General features: G+C 55.1%; 1 protein-coding gene across 7 annotated transcripts in view; it reads left to right on the top strand.

The window, feature by feature from the left end:
* The first annotated feature begins 8,331 nt into the window (after window positions 1–8,331).
* The window catches only part of EMID1 (EMI domain containing 1), a 41,346-nt gene continuing 32,305 nt past the window's right edge, over window positions 8,332–17,372 (top strand). For 6 of the 7 annotated variants that reach the window (XR_013831345.1, XM_079942901.1, XM_079942900.1 and 3 more), the window contains exons 1-3: window positions 8,332–8,800; window positions 16,393–16,506; window positions 16,973–17,076. Coding sequence is in view for 6 of the 7 variants with exons in the window: in XM_079942901.1 (XP_079799027.1) it covers window positions 8,700–8,800; window positions 16,393–16,506; window positions 16,973–17,076 (319 nt within the window). In the remaining variant the exon portion in view is untranslated. Of the gene's footprint in view, window positions 8,801–14,903; window positions 14,995–16,392; window positions 16,507–16,972; window positions 17,077–17,372 lie in introns of those variants that run through there. The other variant, XM_079942902.1, reaches the window with a different exon arrangement.

Raw genomic sequence — 17,372 nt, 5'->3', positions numbered from 1 at the left:
TTCTGCCCACCCCACTCCCCCTGCTCCTGTCCACCATCCTGTCCTCCTGCTGTCTCTCTGCTCTCTCCACATTGCTGTCTGCCTGTGTGGCTACTCTGAGCCCCACCTCTTTCCATGTCAGGCCCGGCTCCTCCCTGCTGACCGCAGGGCTCAGTCTCTCTGTCTCTGTGTGTTTATCTCTGTCTCTAACATTCTCTTTCTCTCTCTCTCACCCTCCTTTTCTCTATCTCTGTCTTCCCTCCCCTTCTCTTCCTCTTCTTCCCTCCCTGGGATCAGGGGAGGACACAGTCAACTTCAGCTTCTCGTGGCTCCAGCAGGCAGACATGGGGGGCAGCCCCGGCTCTCTGTCAGGTCCTTCCCTCTGGCCAGGGCCCCCACCTCCCCATCACCTCCCTGAACAGCCTCCACTCAGGTGTGTCATGAGTAACCAGAATCCTTGGGCCAGGCCTGCTGAGGACAGGGGCACAGGGTCCTTCCCGGGAGGGGAGGGAGGGGCCGCCTCCCAGGGTACAGCTGGTTCAGAGGCGCAGCTCCTGATCCAGCCCTGGCCCTTGTGGATCCTCTGCCTGCCCAGAGGTGGAGATCCAAAACTTCACCCCAGCACCCAGGGGCCCTCCCAGGATGAAGGCAATAGCAGCTTCCAGAGCTGGAATTGTAAGAGTTGCCATTTCATACATGTGCATGAGCGGGCGCACACACACATGAATTTAATTCTTAGGGCAGAGGGTGAATATAATATGTATACTTTTTGGTATTAATTTTTTTCAAACCATGCAAAAGGATTCACAGTGAAAACTAACACCCTCAGTCCCTCAGTTCACCTTCCCAAAGGCAGCCAGTTAGCAGTTTCTTGTGAATTCTTCTAGAGAAAGTAAGTGCATGATCTGAGTACTTACGGGTAGATATTCCTGCAATTTCCCCCCAGTGGCAGCATCCTTTACACACAGCTGCACTTACTTTTTTCACTTAACAACTGATCTTAGAAGTTCCATAATCTAGGGACTTCCCTGGTGGCACAGTGGTTAAGAATCCACCTGCCAATGCAGGGGACATGCATTCGAGCCCTGGTCCAGGAAGATCCCACATGCCACGGAGCAACTAAGCCCGTGCGCCACAACTACTGAGCCTGAGCTCTAGAGCCCGTGAGCCACAACTACTGGGCCTGCGTGCCACAGCTACTGAAGCCCACGTGCCTATAGTCTGTGCTCTGCAACAAGAGAAACCACCACAAAGAAAAGTAGCCCCCGCTCGCTGCAACTAGAGAAAAGCCCGTGCACAGCAACGAAGACCCAACGCAGCCAAAAAAAAAAGTTCCATAATCTCCCTCATCTTTACATATGTAAATATATATATAAGCCTCATCTTTATATGTATATGTATATATAATTCACATGCCACAAAACTCATTCTTTAGTATGAACAATTCAGTGTTTTTTAGTATATTCAGAGTTGTGTAACCATCGCCACTAATTTTAGAACATTTTCATCACCCTAAAAAGAAACCCCATACCCACTAGCAGTCACTCCCCATCCCCTGCCCCCAGCCCCTGGCAACCACTAATCTATTTTTTGTCTCTAGGGATTTGCCTATTCTAGACATTTCATGTAAATACAATATGTAGCCTTTTGTGTCTGGCTTCTTTCACTCAGCATGATGTTTTCAAGGTTCATCCGTGCTGGAGCATGTATCAGTACTGTGTTCCTTTCAATGGCTGACTAATATTCCACTGTATATGTATGCCACATTTCACTTATCTCTGTTCTTTTTACTGGCAATACAGCATTCCACTGATGGGTGTACCTCAATATACTAGTCTCCTGCAAGGGGCATTTAGGTTGTTTCCAGTCTTTTGATACTACGTATAGTACTGCAGTTAATTTCCTTCTGTTCTTTGCAAATATACATGTAAGAGACTTCCTCACTGTGGAATTACTAGGTCAAAGGAAGACACATTTTACCTTCTATTACATATTACCAACTGTGCTCCAAAGAGGGCATATGTGAAGTGACAATTTCTCCACATCCTTGCCAACTCATTTTATCAAAGATTTTAAGTCCTTACCATCAGTTTTGGAAGGTGCTATCTCATTGTGGTTTTCATCTGTAATTTTTTCTTTTGAGTGAAATTGAATGCCCTTTCATTCTGAGTTGTCTGTTCATAACTTTTGTCTATTTCTCTATTGGGTCATTGATTGATGTTATTGATTTGTAAGAGCTCGTTATATGTGGAGGAAAATAGTCTTTTTTTCTGATTGATATGTTGAACATTTTTTCCACAGTTAATCATATTATTCTTTTTAATGCAGAAATTTTTATGTACCCAGTGTATCCTTTATGGCTTCTGGGGTATGTAGTTTTCTTAGTACTCTTAGAAAGATTACGGAAAGGCCCAGCATCTATTTATGATCCATTAGGGGAATCAGACAAATCAACAGATGGCTCCTGCATAGAACGCTGTGAGTGGAGAAGCCCAGTGGACATGTGATCCAGTCTTGGATCCAGTCTTGGTATGGGACACCTTCCCAGAGGCAGGGAGGGGGTGATGTCTGAGCTGTGACAGAAGGGGGAGTGGGCATTGGTAGGCAGAGGGGATGGGATGGGATGGGAAAGCCCTGCAGTCCAGCTGGAGAGCACAGGGTTGGCTGGGAGGATGGAGACTTGCTTTGGTGTCCCAGGGTCTGGGACACAGGGAGGATGGGCAGGCCAGGCCACATTCAGTTCCCACCCTGAGGGCAGCAGGGACACTGAAGGTTTCCCTCACAGGGAAATACCTCCAGTCACCTTTGGGAAGATCCCAAAAGACTGGAAGGGTCAGAGAGGAGGTAAGAAGCCACCAAGGAAACTGAGGCCACATCCCATAGAGGGTGGGGAGGCTGGAAGGGACAGAGCCGAGGAGTGGGCAGATGGAGAGGATCCAGGCTTGGCACCGCAGGGCTGGACAGGAGGGCAGGGCAGGGAGAGCCTGGAGTCCAGGTGCTCCAGGGGTGCACATCCCCCATATGCTGTCCATCCACTTATGACTCCCTGGGCCAAGCCACAGGCTAGAAATCCATCTCTTCTGGGTCCAGCAGCTCCATCTGCCTAACAGTGCTTCCCAGGCACAATTTATACCAATGCAGGCAGCCCAGAGCCCATTGGTCAGCCAGTGCCAGGCAAGGGCAGCAGATGGCAGAAGGACCAGCTCCTGACTCTTAGGGGTTTGGGAGTGTGGGTCTGAGGGAGGCAGAGCCTGTCGTGCAGAAGATGGTGCTGGGCTGGCACCCTGGTCCTGCCCCCTCTGCCTGGTCCCCACAGGAGCTGAGACCGACAACCTGGGGTCCTCTTCCCCAAGTGCTCTTCTCTCTGTGTCTGTCTGTTTCTTTTTCTGTCTCTCTGTCTTTCCATCTGCCTCTCTCTACATCTCTCTGGCTGACATCTCTCCCTCTGTCTCCAGCTTGCTGGCTCTCTTTCTCTCTTTCTGAGTATCTCTCTATATCTCTATATCTCTCTCTGACTCTTTCTCCCTCTCCTCTTCCTCCTCAGAATCACTTCCTCAGAGTGGAACCCATTCATCCTGGGGGTGTCAGGTGGGGCAGGCCCACATGCTCCTGGCCCAGCAGGCACCTCCTGGGACTGGCAGGGCTGGCAGGCAGCTCCAGGGTCTCCGCTCTAAGTGGCTCCTCTTGCCTGTCCTTCGTGCCTGCCAGGTCCATCTAAACCACATGGACTTGTGGCCACCACTCCAGATGCGTCCAGCAGGGGGTGGGTTTCACCTCACTGTGGCCAGGAAAAGGACATTTTCCCACACAGAAGGCCCTTTCACTTGGCAGACCTTGTTCCTAGATCCTTGGTCACCAAGCATCCCCCTTACTAGCCTAGAAGTGATTACTAGCCCACTACTAGTGATTTAGGGTTTAAATGAGGAAGAATCCCTGTTAACTGGGCCCCAACATTTAACAACACTCAATATATCAGTCATTAACACTCTAGTGTAAATGAGCCAAACTCTACCCCCCCCCAGCTAGGTGGATGTTGCCTAAGGAGACCTCATTAGTCTGTTTTTGCAGGAGGAGAGATGTGGAAAAAGAAGCAGAGCCAGGGATACCCAAAGAAGGGAAATAGGGCAAAGGTGGGGGGCAGAAAGGAGGGGATTTGTGGGCAAGGAACCAGAGGAAGGGAAGTGGGACAAGCATTGTTAAGGAGAAGGCCTCTTATCTGTCCATTTCTTCACAGTCAACAAAGCACAGTCACAGGAAAGTCCCCAAGTCTTGTATCCCTCCCTCCCCCGGTTTCCAGATGGGGGCACTGAGGCCCAGAGAGAAGGGACTCACTGTAGATCACGCAGACATCCAGGTGTCCTAACTCCAAATACAGGTGCCCTGGTTGCCACCCTGTCGTCCTCCCCTGACCCAAGGTGCCGGTCTCTCCCCCTGAGGATTCCTGAGGAGGGCAGGAAAGCCCTCTCTCGGAGCCCTAATTTATGATTTTCCGACAGCTTCCTTCCTCCCATCACTCCTTCTAGCTCCCGTCCCAGCTTCATGAAGAAGGAATGAACTGGGTGAGAAGGGCAGCTCCATGGAGCATAATTAACTTGGCTGGGCAGCTGCAGGCTCTCCGGGTCCCCCAGCATCCCCGCCCTGGCCCAGCGAGGGGCCGCAGGGCCAGGCCTCCAGATCAAAGGCACAGAAAGCGGGCATTGTTCCCTAACCTGGAAGGCCGGCCCACTGGCCCTGCCCTTTGTCTGGGCAGAGGCTTCGATGGCGCTGGCGCTGACTGGGCCCCTGGGGGCTGCCGCCACAGGCTCCGGTACCCCCAGGCCTCTTGGGCTGCTCCCTCCCCTGTAGAATGTGCACGACATGGGTACAGATCAACTGGGGCACCTGGACTCACACAAGCTGGTGTGCAAGCAGGGCTAATTTTATGGGTCCCCCCCCACCCCGAGCTGGGGAGACTGTCCTTGGGACATAGGCAGAGCGAAGAAGTCCTTAGCACAGGCTCCAGGGGCAGTTCACAGGGAAGGGAGGCTGCGACCCAGGTTTGTTTGCTATTAGAAGAACAGCATTTCCTGTTTGGATTAGGCCGGCTGGATGTGTCAGTGAATACACACCAGAAGGGCTGTGTTTCCCAGACCCCATGGCCTGCTCCCGGGTGTGTGTGTGTGTGTGTGTGTGTGTGTGTGTGTGTGTGTGTGTGTGTGTGTGTGTGTGTGTGTGTGTGTGTATATGCATGTGCTCCCTCTCACGGGAGTCTAAATCTGAGCTGAGTTCTCTTTTTGCCCAAAGAAACACCCTTGCAGGGTCAGAGGGCAGCAGTGTGGCCTAATGGGTAAGTGCAGAGGCCGGCACCCATCACTCACCAGCCGTGGGCCCCGCACCTGGGGATAATATGGAGGCCTCCCGGGTTTGGGAGAAGAGGGCAGGCGACAATGCAAGCAAAATGCTTAGCACAGCGCCTGGCACACGGTCAGCGCTCAGACCGGACCGGAAGCTGCTGTTGTTACTGGCGGTTGTGGTTCCGTCTTGGCAGCTGAGAAGATCAGCCCCCCAGGGAAGAGGCCCCACCCACAGGGGCCTTGAGCCAGCGGGCCCCTCTCCTCCCCATCTCAGCAAACACTGAAACCTCAAATGACCAAACCCAGGTCCCTGCAGCATTTCCTGCCCTTCCTGCTCAGTGGGGAAAGAGGACCAGAAAATAAGCTGATATCCACCAGGACAGTGCGCCCTCAAAAGGGGGCTTCATACTGTGCCCCAGGACCACCGCGCGGAGACCCAAAGCTTTAAAAACTGCCTTGTTTTTTGTTTGTTTAATTGAAATATAGTTGATTTACAATGTTGTGTTAGTTTCTGGTGTACAGGCAAGTGATTCAGTTATATATATATATTCAGATTATTTTCCATTATAGCTTATTACAAGATATTGAATATAGTTCTCTATGCTATACAGTAGGACCTTGTTGTTTATCTATCTTATATAAAGTAGTGTGTATCTGTTAATCCCAAACTCCTAATTTATCCCTCCCCCGCTTTCCCCTTTGGTAACCATAGGTTTGTTTTCTATGTCTGTGAGTCTGTTTCTGTTTTGTAAATAAGTTCATTTGTACCATTTTTTTAGAATCTACAGGTAAGTGATATCATATAGTATTTGCCTCTCTCTCTCTGACTTACTTCTCTTAGTATGATAATCTCTAGGTCCATCCATGTTTCTGTAAATGGCAATATTTCATTCTTTTTTATGGTTGAGTAATATTCCATGGTATATATGTGCCGCATCTTCTTTATCCATTCATCTGTCGATGGACACTTAGGTTGCTTCCATGTCTTAAAACTGCCTTGTTTTTTCAGGCAAGGAAATGAGGCTCCGAGAGGGGAGGTGACTTGTCCCGGGTCACACAGTGTCCAGTGGTTGCTCTGGAATTGACACCTAGGCCTATGGGGTGCTGAGCCTATGTGGTAACCACCAGGCTGCACTAGCATGGGGGTCTAGCTGTAGTTTTAAATAAATACCCTGGACCAAGGGACCCCAGCCTCAGTAAGGATAGGACCCTTTCTGATGTCCAAATGTTGATAACAGCTTTTCCTGGGAGCATCCATTGCTGGAGAAATTTGCAGTGGCCTGGAGCGCCCACGAGTTTGGTGATAAAGGAACATGTATGCCATTCATCACAGGAGCATCTCAGACACGTTGCAAAAGATGTGGTAGTGCCTCCTCATTCTGTGGCCCTCCTGAGCCTTCCCAGGACAGAAGCCACTGCCCAGCACTGCCCCTTCCTAAAGAGCTGCATACCCTCCAAAGTGCCCTTTGGGGTGTTGGGTTTTGATCATGGCCGCCTGACCAGGCCTCAGATGGGCCTGGGACCATCTCATGAGATGGCCCCTTGAGAGTGACAAGTTATCTAGAGGATTAAGTAACTGATCTAGTTGTGTCAAAAATAAGAGCTAACCAGAGAGGTGCAAAGCTGCTTTTCTTGGGGGTCAGACAGATGGCACATAGAGGTGCCCAAAAATCACAGGTGGAAGGGAGGGAGCTCCCCTAGGGGGGCAAAGTTGGCACCATGATGATGTGATGATGTTGTTGGAGGATGTGAGGAGCCCTTGGGGGAACCACGTGAAGCAGGGGACTGTGGGGGTCAAGGCATATCTCATTCCTGCACACACCCCATAAGGAACGTGCAACTGTTCTCCTTACAAAGAGAAACTGAGGCTCAGAGAGGGGCAGGCCTTGCCCAAGCTAACACGGGCAGAGGGGGCAGAGGGAGGGTTTGAACCCAGCTCTCACTGCCTGCCCCCTTGGGGGACAGGAGTCGGCTCTCTCCACTGGCACACCCTCCCCCCTCTGACTCAGCCCAGGGCCCTGTGCTGCTCTGGTGAGTCTAGGAGAGGTAGTCCCAGGAATCAGAGGTCAGGGCCAGCATGCCCTTCTTGCTGGAGTGTTTCTAGCAGAGATCCTAGATCTGGACAAGCCACAGCAGGATCCCGTAGGACAGGTCACCGGTGCACTGCCGGGGTGGTAGGGGCTTCACCAGCCTGGGACTGCCTGCTGCCCATCAGTTCTGGCAGAAGGGGGTGGGGGGGAGGTCAGAGACTGTCCTGGAGTTTGGGGAGGGTCTGGATGCCCTCTGATGAGAACATAAACATACTCTCCTGTCACAGACACATACACCACACACATGCATACAGGCATCACACATTTCACATGCCCCCATCACACCTGCACACATATGTATCACACACACATACCATACTTTCATACTCTTTGGTGGAATTCACATGTACCCCAGATGAAGTAACTCCATGTACCCCAGATGAAGTAACTCCACTGTAAGCCAGTCCTTTCCTTGTCACTGATGGGCCCAGAGCAACTGATGTCTGCACTCTTCCTTAATTGTGCTAAAGAGCTGACACCCCCTCTGAAGTCAGGAGACCTGGATTTGAATCCAAGCTCTTCCAACCACTGATGGGGTGCTTTAGGCAGATGACATCTCCTCTCTGCCTCAGTTTCTCCATCTGTAAAATGGTGATACAAGTGGACACTGACTTTATGGGGTCAGCCCAGGTCTTCTCCCAGGGGGATTACGAGTGCCTGGGCCTCCTTTTTTCTCTCTGCAAAATGGGGATAATTGTGCCCACCTCACCCAGAGTGGTTTGAAGATTAAACCGAGAGAGGATGTGAAGCGGAGGTGAGGTGCCCTGCACACAGTGGCGTTCACTGCTCAGGAAGCCTTTGTTGCATGGATGAACCGTCCCTCGTGGCTCGGGAACTGGAACCCTCAAAAATGTCGAGAGGGGATGAGGCCCCCGCATCATTAGCCCAGGCTTGTTGGGTTTGGGTCCTGGCTGCGTCTGAGACCATGGCCCGGCTTCAGCTCCCCACTTGGCAACACGTGGGAGGGCACCTCGAAACTGGCACTGCGCCCCCAAAAGGGCCACGCGGCGCAGGGCGCCAGGCTCAGGTGGGCACCTGGTGGCCTTCCTGGCGGGGGCGCCCGACCCCCGGGGCTTCTTCCGGGTTGGCAGCGGCGGCGCAAAGGGCGGGGGGCCGCGCGGAGGGGCCGGGCGAGGCCGGGAACGCGCGCCCCCGCCCCGCGCCCGCCTCCCGCCCGCCCTCCCGCCGCTGCGCTGGGAACCGGGATCCGCACGTCCTGGGCGGCTGGCTGCGCGGGCGGGGACGCCAGGCTGGAGGCGACGGCGAGGGTCCGCGCGCGGAGGGCGCCGGGCGCAACATGGGCGGCCCGCGAGCCTGGGCGCTGCTTTGCTTCGGGCTCCTGCTCCCGGGAGGCAGCGCCGCGTGGAGCGTTGGGGGAGCTCCGTTCTCTGCACGCAGGTAAGGGCTGCCCCTACCCCCCGCACCACCTCTGTGCCCTGCCAGCCCGGGGTTGGGGACAGGGACTCCAGGAACCGCCCCCCCACAAACTCCGTGCAAGCCCGGGATTGGGAAAGGGACCCGGTTCCCCACCTCATTGCCAGCCCGGGTTGGGGCAGGAACCCTGGGCCTCCTCGCTATCTGGCAGAAGCTCCAGGCCCTGGGGGGGTCACCTACTTCACGTATACAGAGCCGGCAGTCCCCCAACAGCGTTCTCCACCCCCCACCACTTCACCTCCAGAGCCCCAGGGGGTGGTTTCCCCCGAGGGAGGAAACCACCAAGACTTCCCCCACCCTTTCCCTAGGGCCCCCTTCCTGCACATAGGAGAAGCCCAGGACATCCTCTAGCTGCCACTTGGGGGACCTTCCCCGCTTTACTCTGCTCCTGGCTTTTTTTTAGTATCCCAGCTATTTATTTCTCTCAAAGGAAGAAGACTGGGGTGGAGTTTCACAGACCGAGGGTCAGTGTCGGCTCCCAGGGAGCTGGCATTTTGGACTGCGCTGGGAGCAAGTGCTCTGTCTTCCTGCTGCTCTCTCAGGAGCAGGGAGCATTCTATCTGGTGGTGTTTATGGAGCATCTCCCAATACCAGTGAGGGGGCCCTTTATGTGCAGTGTTCAAGGATTGAATGAGGTAGGGAACACTTGTCCCCATTTAGCAGATGAGCAAACTGAGGCCCCAGAGAATTAACATAATCTTCTAGGCTCATTGACCATTAATAGAAGAACTGGGATTCAAATCTGTGTCTTTCTGGCCTTGGTGACTCTGTTTGGACCTACCCAGGCCCCTGTCCTGGCTGTAGCCCCTGCCCCTGCCCCTGCCGGGGTCCTGTTTCGAGGGCCAGCCTCCGCTGTTGTCTGAGGCAGACAATACGGAGTAGCCAGGCCTCTCCAGGCCTTTTCATCCCATTCAAAGGCCTGCCCGGCCCCCACCCCCTACGGGCTCAATTCTTTAATTCTTTTCAGAAATTCCCTTTTCCCAGTGGTCAGGGGCCAGCGTGCCCCCGCTGGGCTAGCAAGAGCAGGTGACATGGGCAGGGCTGGAGGGCAGAGGTGGCCGTGGCATCAGAGGCCAGAGGAGCAGTTGTTTTGAGACAGGGGCTGACGGCTGGCAGATGTCACAGCCACCACCATGCATGCTGACCTGGGCTGGCATTTCACCTGTACCTATACCCTCCAGAATCTTCCTAACTGCCATGGGAGGCACACATTTTTATGGTCCTCATTTCATAGAGGAGGAAGGTGAGGCTCAGAGAGGGGACATGACCTGCCTAGGGCAAGGATGTGAACCCCCAGGGTCCCCAGTGTCAAGCTCAGGATGATGGTTGAGAAGGCATAAGGCTTGGACTGCCCTTTAGCCAGTCTACTGCCTCCCAGCCTGGGCTCCTTGGCCCCCCAGGACTTGCTATGTGGGAGCAGGATGGTGTCTGTGGGCAGGTATCTGGTGGTTACTGGGGACTGTCACCCCATCTGGTCATAGAAGGCTCACAGTGACCTGAGCATCACAAAAGCTCTGTAGGCAATGCTGTTGCTCCCATTTTACAGATAAGAAAACCAAGGCCAAAAAAAAAAAAAAAGAAAACCAAGGCTTAGAGAGGAAAAGACACCTCAATCTAAGTCAGTCAGTTTCCAGATCCAGTGTACTTTTCACTCCAGCAGCTCTCCTGGAGGAGGGCGAGCTTTTGTCAGCTTGGGGAGCTGAGAAAGGTTTGCAGGTCATGGTTAGGAATTAGGGGCTCTGGCCTCAGGTAGAGCAGCGTTTTATTCCTGGCTCTGTCACCCACTCAATGTGTGACCTCAGGCAGGTCTCTTCAGGGCCCCAGGTCTCAGTTCCCCTCTTTCCTCCCCTCATCCCCTGCACACAGGCCTGTTCTAAGGACAGTCCCCCACAGGAGGAACCAGTGCAGGGCCTGATGTACAGTGGTTCCTGCTATGACCAACATTAAGTGAGGGGAGGGACCCGTAGCCAGAGGAGTCTGGTTCTTGGCTGCGAGGACCTCCCCTTGTGGCCCCGTCCCAGCATCATTGGAGACGGCATGGGGATGTTGCTCCCCATCAGCCCTCCCCCCACCCCTATCCCGGTGCCCCAGGCACCCCTTGGCAGGCAAGAGACCAGAGGGAGAAAAGAGGCTTTGTGCCTGGGGAGGGGGAGGCCCGGGAAGGCATCCAAGGGGCCGCCCCCAGGCCCAAGAATGTGGCAAGACTTTGAGACCCCTGGAACCAGGGTGTCCAGGGCTGTGCAGAGCTGCCTTGTCTCGCCCTTGCCCCTGTCTGCCCCCCCAGTCCCTGCTGGGGGTGCTTCCTGCCCCTCTGAGGGCCCTTCCAGCCTTTAATGACCCATCTCAGTGTCTCAACGCTGTGGCTCTAGAGTTGAAGCCGTCACCGGTGTCCTGGTCCAGGCTTCTTTCCCTGCAGTACTGGCTTCCTTTGGGCAAATCTAAGAATCAAGGAGAGTGGAGAATTTTCTTCCCCACCCCCTCCGTTGGGAGCTCAGATCCCAGCGCTATACCCACAGGGGTGACCTGGGTAGGTGACTTCTCTTGGGGCCTCAGTTTCCACTTGGTAGAATGCAGAGCCTGACAATCCCTATCCCAAAGTCAAGGGGAGGACCTTGTGCGGAAGGTACAGTGCTGGTGTCCCTCAGGGAAGCCCCTGGACCACAGCCGCCTGGTGTGGGCCCTATGTCACGGTCCAGGAACAAGAACTACCAAAAGCCGTCAGCGCTGCGCTAAGGGCTTTACGTGAAACCTCCCTTGCAGGAGGAGTGTCTGCTGTCCCCATTTGCAGATGGACAAAGTGAGGCCCCGAGCGGGTCAGGGCCTTTTCCAAGGTCACCAACTTAGGAAGCAGCAGAGCCAGTGTGTGGGGTTCGCCTCTGGTGTGGGGTTCTGGCTCTGTTCACCCCACCCCCACCCTGTGGGTCTTCTTTCTTTCCTCTCCTTTTCATAGCGGCCCTTGGCCCCCAGCCCGCTTGGCTGCCTCCTGCAATTAGCCCCTATCACTGTTCCGGATCACAGCCCTGGGCCCCGTGGAGACAAAGTCCCCTGAGCTCCTCGTGGCAGGGGGTGGAGGGCAGATGGGGGGGGCCCCCTCGTGGGGGCGGCCAGTGCCAGGCCGAGCTGGTCTGGCCTGTTTTCTCTCCTCCCGGCAGCCTCTGGAGGCCCAGGAGGTGCTGAGTGGGCAGAAGTGGCAGGCCCAGGAGAGAAGTGCTGCCTCCTCCCAGCCCCTGCCATTGTCCCATCCCACAGGAGGTAACCCAGCGTCATCGGGTTCCTGGGCGGCTTATCACCAACCACGTCCCAGAAAAGAAGCTCCCAAGGGCAGCAGGATGGGGGCGGGGCCTCCAAGGACTGCGCCCATCTCTGGGAACCTGGGTCCCGGCTCCTCTGCCCAGGGCCACTGTCTGTTCTCAGTCATTCAGCAAACCTCCCCGAGCGCCCCCGGGCTGAGCCCCATACTGGCTTGGTCCCCGCCAGCGCCCTCCCCCAGCGCCATCGGGGGAAGAAAAAGCTCAGGGCTGCTGTGAGTGGCTGAGGGGGGCCCGTGCAGGTGCCCAACTGTGCCCAGAGCCTCAGGACTGAGACCCAGAGGATGAATAGGGGTTTGCTGGAGCAGGGAGAGGGCTTTCCAGGCAGAGGAAATCTCCTATGCAAAGATCTGAGGTGGGGAGAAGATGCGCATGGGAGGGAGGGCAGGAAGGAGGGAGAGCAGCAGCGCAAGTGTGCAGGACCCAGCGGTCAGGGCGACGGGCAGCGTGGTGGGCTGTGGACTTCAGGCCAGCAGCGCCCCTGGAAAGTGGGTGGGTGGTGGAGCCAGGCTATGATCCTGCGGAGGAGCTCGGGCTTATCCTGGCAGCAGTGGGGCTGGGTCTTCAAGGCCAGGGAGGGGCAGCGCGTAATTATTGGTGACCCCCCAGGTGGAGGGCACGAGGGGCTGACCTTGAACCCCACCTGGCCAGAGTGTCCCCTCCTGTCTAAAATGTCTGCTAGCCGGCCATCAGCTCCGTGTCTCCTAAGCAGGGGATTCAAGCAAACTCCAGCTGGTGGGAAATAAGCAGGGAACCAGGCAGCAACTCACATGGGGGAGATTTTAAGTAAGAAAGAAGAAAAAAACTGTTTTCTCTGGCTCCTCCGTGGTCAAAAGAATTGCTAGGGCAATTGTGGGCAGTCACAGGCCCGCCTCCCCCAGTCCAGTCCAGGGGCTGAGCATGGGGTGTGTGTGCACACTTGTGTGTGAGGGTGCACGGCTCTGTATCTGCAGGTTTTGGCCCGAGTGCAAGTTGGACAGTCATTTCTGTGGTTATGTGTCCTGCTAGATTGACCTTGGTCTGATTGCGTGCTGTAGTGTGTGTGTGCATGCACACACTTATGTAGATCTGTGTGTGCACATGGACACGTGTGTCTGGAAGTTGTATATGTGAGCGTGTCTGTGTACTTTCATGTCTGCATGTGTGTGTGCATATTGATGTGTATGCATGTGTGTGAGTCTGTACACTGGCATGGAGTCTTCAGTCTGTGCCAGGGCCCTCCTCCTGTGTCCCATGCACTGGCCATCCTCTGCCCAGGTTGCTCCCTCCCTCCCTCCTTCCTCCACTCACAGAGCCCCTGGGCTAGCCTGGGGGACATCACACAGGCTCAGGGAGCCCCTGAGTCCCCCTGAACTTGTACCCCACGTTTTATGCATTTTTGGGGGGAGGAGCGACAACTCACATCAGTCTCCAAAGGGGCTTATGTCCCCCCAAACAAGATCCCAGTGGGTTTTAAACCACAGCTCTGGGGACCCAGAGGCTCTCACGGGTGGGGGACCTTTTTTTTTTTAACATCTTTATTGGAGTATAATTGCTTTACAGTGGTGTGTTAGTTTCTGCTTTATAACAAAGTGAATCAGCTACATATATACATATATCCCCATATCTCCTCCATCTTGCGTGTCTCCCTCCCACCCTCCCTATCCCACCCCTCTAGGTGGTCACAAAGCACGGAGCTGATCTCCCTGTGCTATGCGGCTGCTTCCCACTAGCCATCTATTTTACATTTGGTAGTGTATATATGGCCATGCCACTCTCTCACTTCGTCCCAGCTTACCTTTCCCACTCCCCGTGTCCTCAAGTCCATTCTCTACGTCTGCGTCTTTATTCCTGTCCTGCCCCTAGGTTCTTCAGAACCATTTTTTTGTTTTTTAAATATGGAATGCTTCACGAATTTGCGTGTCATCCTTGCGCAGGGGCCATGTTAATCTTCTCTGTATCGTTCCAATTTTAGTATATGTGCTGCCGAAGCGAGCACTGGGGGGCCTTTTTGAAATGAATCTTTTTAAACTTATAAAATCCCCACTTGCTCATTAGGAGAAACATTTCCAGCCTGTGGTTAAGAGCACAAGCCCTGGGGTTAGAAGAAGCTGAGTTCCAACCGTGACTGTGTCACTCATCGTGGGTGCCCGGGGTACATCCCAGACCCCAGAGCCTCAGTCTTCCCATCTGTAAAGTGGCACTTATAATTAGGTGTGTGGAAGGCCCTGGGCACAGCTCCTGGCATGGTAAACGGAGGCTGCTGTGAGCACAGGGGACTGAGTGGATGGAACTCATCTAGGCATGTGATTTTTCCTCACTTAATACACACATAGGGAATTCCCTGGCGTCCAGCGGTTAGGACTCCGTGCTTTCACTGCCAAGGGCCGGAGTTCAATCCCTGGTTGGGGAACTAAGGTCCCAAAAGCCGTATAGCGTGGCCAAATAAAATTTTTAAAAAAATACACACATAGCTTTATATGTACATACATTTACAGTCTTTTGGCTTTCTCCGCTTTTCATGTATTAATAGAAATGTCATTCTCTTGGTCCACACATACTTTTTCCCCCTTAAGCAGGCACATGGAGACCTCGGACTCTGTCACAGCACCTGGTTCTCTGTGTCTAGGGGTCCCACTTAGGCTGTTCCAGTTTTGCGCCATTCCTGACAGTGCTGTAACAAGCGCCTGGCACCTCTGCTGTGGGTTCCCTGGCCGAGGGCTCTTTTGAGCTCCTGCCCCATCACTGGGCTGATCAGAGCCACCCTTCTCTGGCTTTCCTACCTCCGTGCAGTCGGCCAGGGTGTTTCCTCCTCCTGGACTGATTTCAGCGTGACACAGAATGGTGAAGGGACTTCTGCAGAGTCCCATAGTGAGTTTGTCAACTGGTCCCCGCCAAAGACTTTCTCCTTCAGGTGGGCTGGGTGGGGGTGGGGCCGCAGCTGCAGGGCTGGGTTTCCGAGGTGGCAGGCACCTCCGTGATGGCTGGAACATTCCAGGTGCTCACCGGCCCTCAGCTCTGCATGGGGTCACGGGCCTGCGTTCTTTTGCTGGTGCTGGGAAAGGAGTGACCGTTTCAGGTGACCCTTCTCAGCTTGAGCCCCCACCCCACCAGACTTTCCTTTGTGGCCTGGAGCCCAGGGTCAGCAGGTTCCCAGGCTGAGGCCTTCACAGAGCCACAGACCGTGGCTCAGGAGGTGGGGAGGAGACGGGAGCTGACGGGGCCTCTGGGATGGAGGTGGGGGCCAGGCTGAGCCGTCCACATTCCTGGGTTCAAATCCAGATCCGCCATGCACCAGCTCTTTAACATGAACAATTGTCTTCCCCTCCCTGAGCCTCAGTTTACCCCTCTGTTAAATGGGGGGGGGGCGTTTCCTGGTTCTCTGTGGGAAGATGATGTAAATACCTTTAGCGTACAGTAGGTGCTCAGTATGTGCAGTGCAAGGTGATTATTTGTTGGCATTTGAAGAAGTCAGTCCTCCATGCTTGGGATATTGATTGTGCATCCCAGCTGTCACACAGAGGGGACCTGAGGATAAGTGAGACAGAGCTTCTTTCTCACATGCCTCAGGGAGGGAGAGGGCAGATGTGAATCACCAGCTTAATTCAGCATGACAGGGATACAGAGAGCTTAGGATCCCAGGCAGGGAACCATCGCTTCTACTCAGATGGGGGTGGAGGTGGAAGAGGACAAGGGAAGAGGTGACAGCACAGCGGGGCTTTGAAGGTAGGAGGTGTCAGGAAGAGAAATGGGGGAAGGGTGCTGCAGGCATCAGGTCCAGCATGAGCAAAGGCCTGGAGGTGAGGGATCCACAGCAGGAGTGGGAGCAGGAGACTTGGAGGGCTGAGGGTAGGGCTAGGCAAGGGACACCACCGCCAGGTTTCCATTGTCTGACCCTCCCTCTGGGGAGAGAGTGAGGGGAAAGACACTCACTCACTGCCCTTGTCCAGGTGGGAGGTGGGAGGCAGTGGTGGCCTGGAGGGGTCAGGGTTGGAAAGGAGATGCTGAGGAAGAAGAGCCCCAGTCAAGATGCCCTGCTCCCGTCTGGGCCCCTGCAGCTCATTCCCCAAGACCTCTGAGAGCACCCAGCACAGCTGTCCCCTCCAGGGTTCTGGAATTCACTGCTCAGCCACTTCAGCTCAGAGACTCCCACCAGGGCCCAAAGAACTTGGAGAGCTTAGGGGTCTCCCTGCCTGGAGACTCGGGGCTCCCAGAGAGAACATGGGCTGCGCGTGGCACCTGAGCTTCCTCTCTGCTGGTCTGTTTCAGGAACTGGTGCTCATACGTGGTGACCCGCACCATCTCGTGCCACGTGCAGAATGGCACCTACCTGCAGCGCGTGCTGCAGAATTGCCCCTGGCCCATGAGCTGCCCTGGGAACAGGTGAGTGAGACCGTGTGGAGTAGGAGCTGCTGGCGTTCCCATGGTGGGCACGGCCTGGTGGAAGAGCTGGGGCTGGGGCTGGGACCCTGTGCAGGAGATGCCTGGGACCCCAAGGGTGGGCGGACAAAGGGACCATTGTCCATTCCCAGCGCCTCCCCTTGGCTCTTGGGCCTTCCTGGGGGAGGGATTCCAGCATTCACCTGCACGCCTTCGCTCAGTGAGCGTTCACCGCTGGGGACAGTCTAGCCCAGCTCGCAGGGGCTTCCTGTCCAGTTGGTTTCTAGATCCCCCCGGCTGGGGGCTGGGGAGGGAATGGAAGGGCTGAGGCCCAGAATGCATGAAGAAAGAGGCTCCAGAGGGACCTGGAGGTGGCAGAGGACCCTGGAGGCTCTGGGCTTGTCCCCATGGATGGTGGGAGGGGTGGCGGAAGGCCCATCTGAACCGGGCCACCTGGGCGCTCTTTCAGCTACAGAACCGTGGTGAGACCCGCATACAAGGTGATGTACAAGACAGTGACAGCCCGCGAGTGGAGGTGCTGCCCTGGGCGCTCGGGGTCGAGCTGCGAGGAAGGTAGGACTGCCCCAGGCGCAGCCCAGGTGCCTCCCCTCAGGTGTGTGGGAGGGAGCTGTAAACCGTAGCTGAGTCGGTAGGTGCTCAAGGGCGCAGCACCACACTTACCAGGGCTGCTGCACAGAGCTGCTGGCCAGACGCAGCTGGGCCACAGTGGGTGTCTGCTCTCCCACGGGTGTTGACCACCTGCCTCTTGGGACACTGTCAGGACCCCTGGAGGAATTTCATACATGCTGGGTAGCTCACGTCTTAGGTCACACATCCCAAGCCTTTCCTCCAAACTTGGGGACATTTCC

The sequence above is a fragment of the Stenella coeruleoalba genome (genome assembly GCF_951394435.1).
Source record: "Stenella coeruleoalba genome assembly, chromosome: 14".
NCBI classification, from domain to species: Eukaryota; Metazoa; Chordata; class Mammalia; order Artiodactyla; family Delphinidae; genus Stenella; species Stenella coeruleoalba.
Note: the sequence above shows the minus strand (reverse complement) of the source record. Positions and strands in the feature narration are given on the sequence as shown.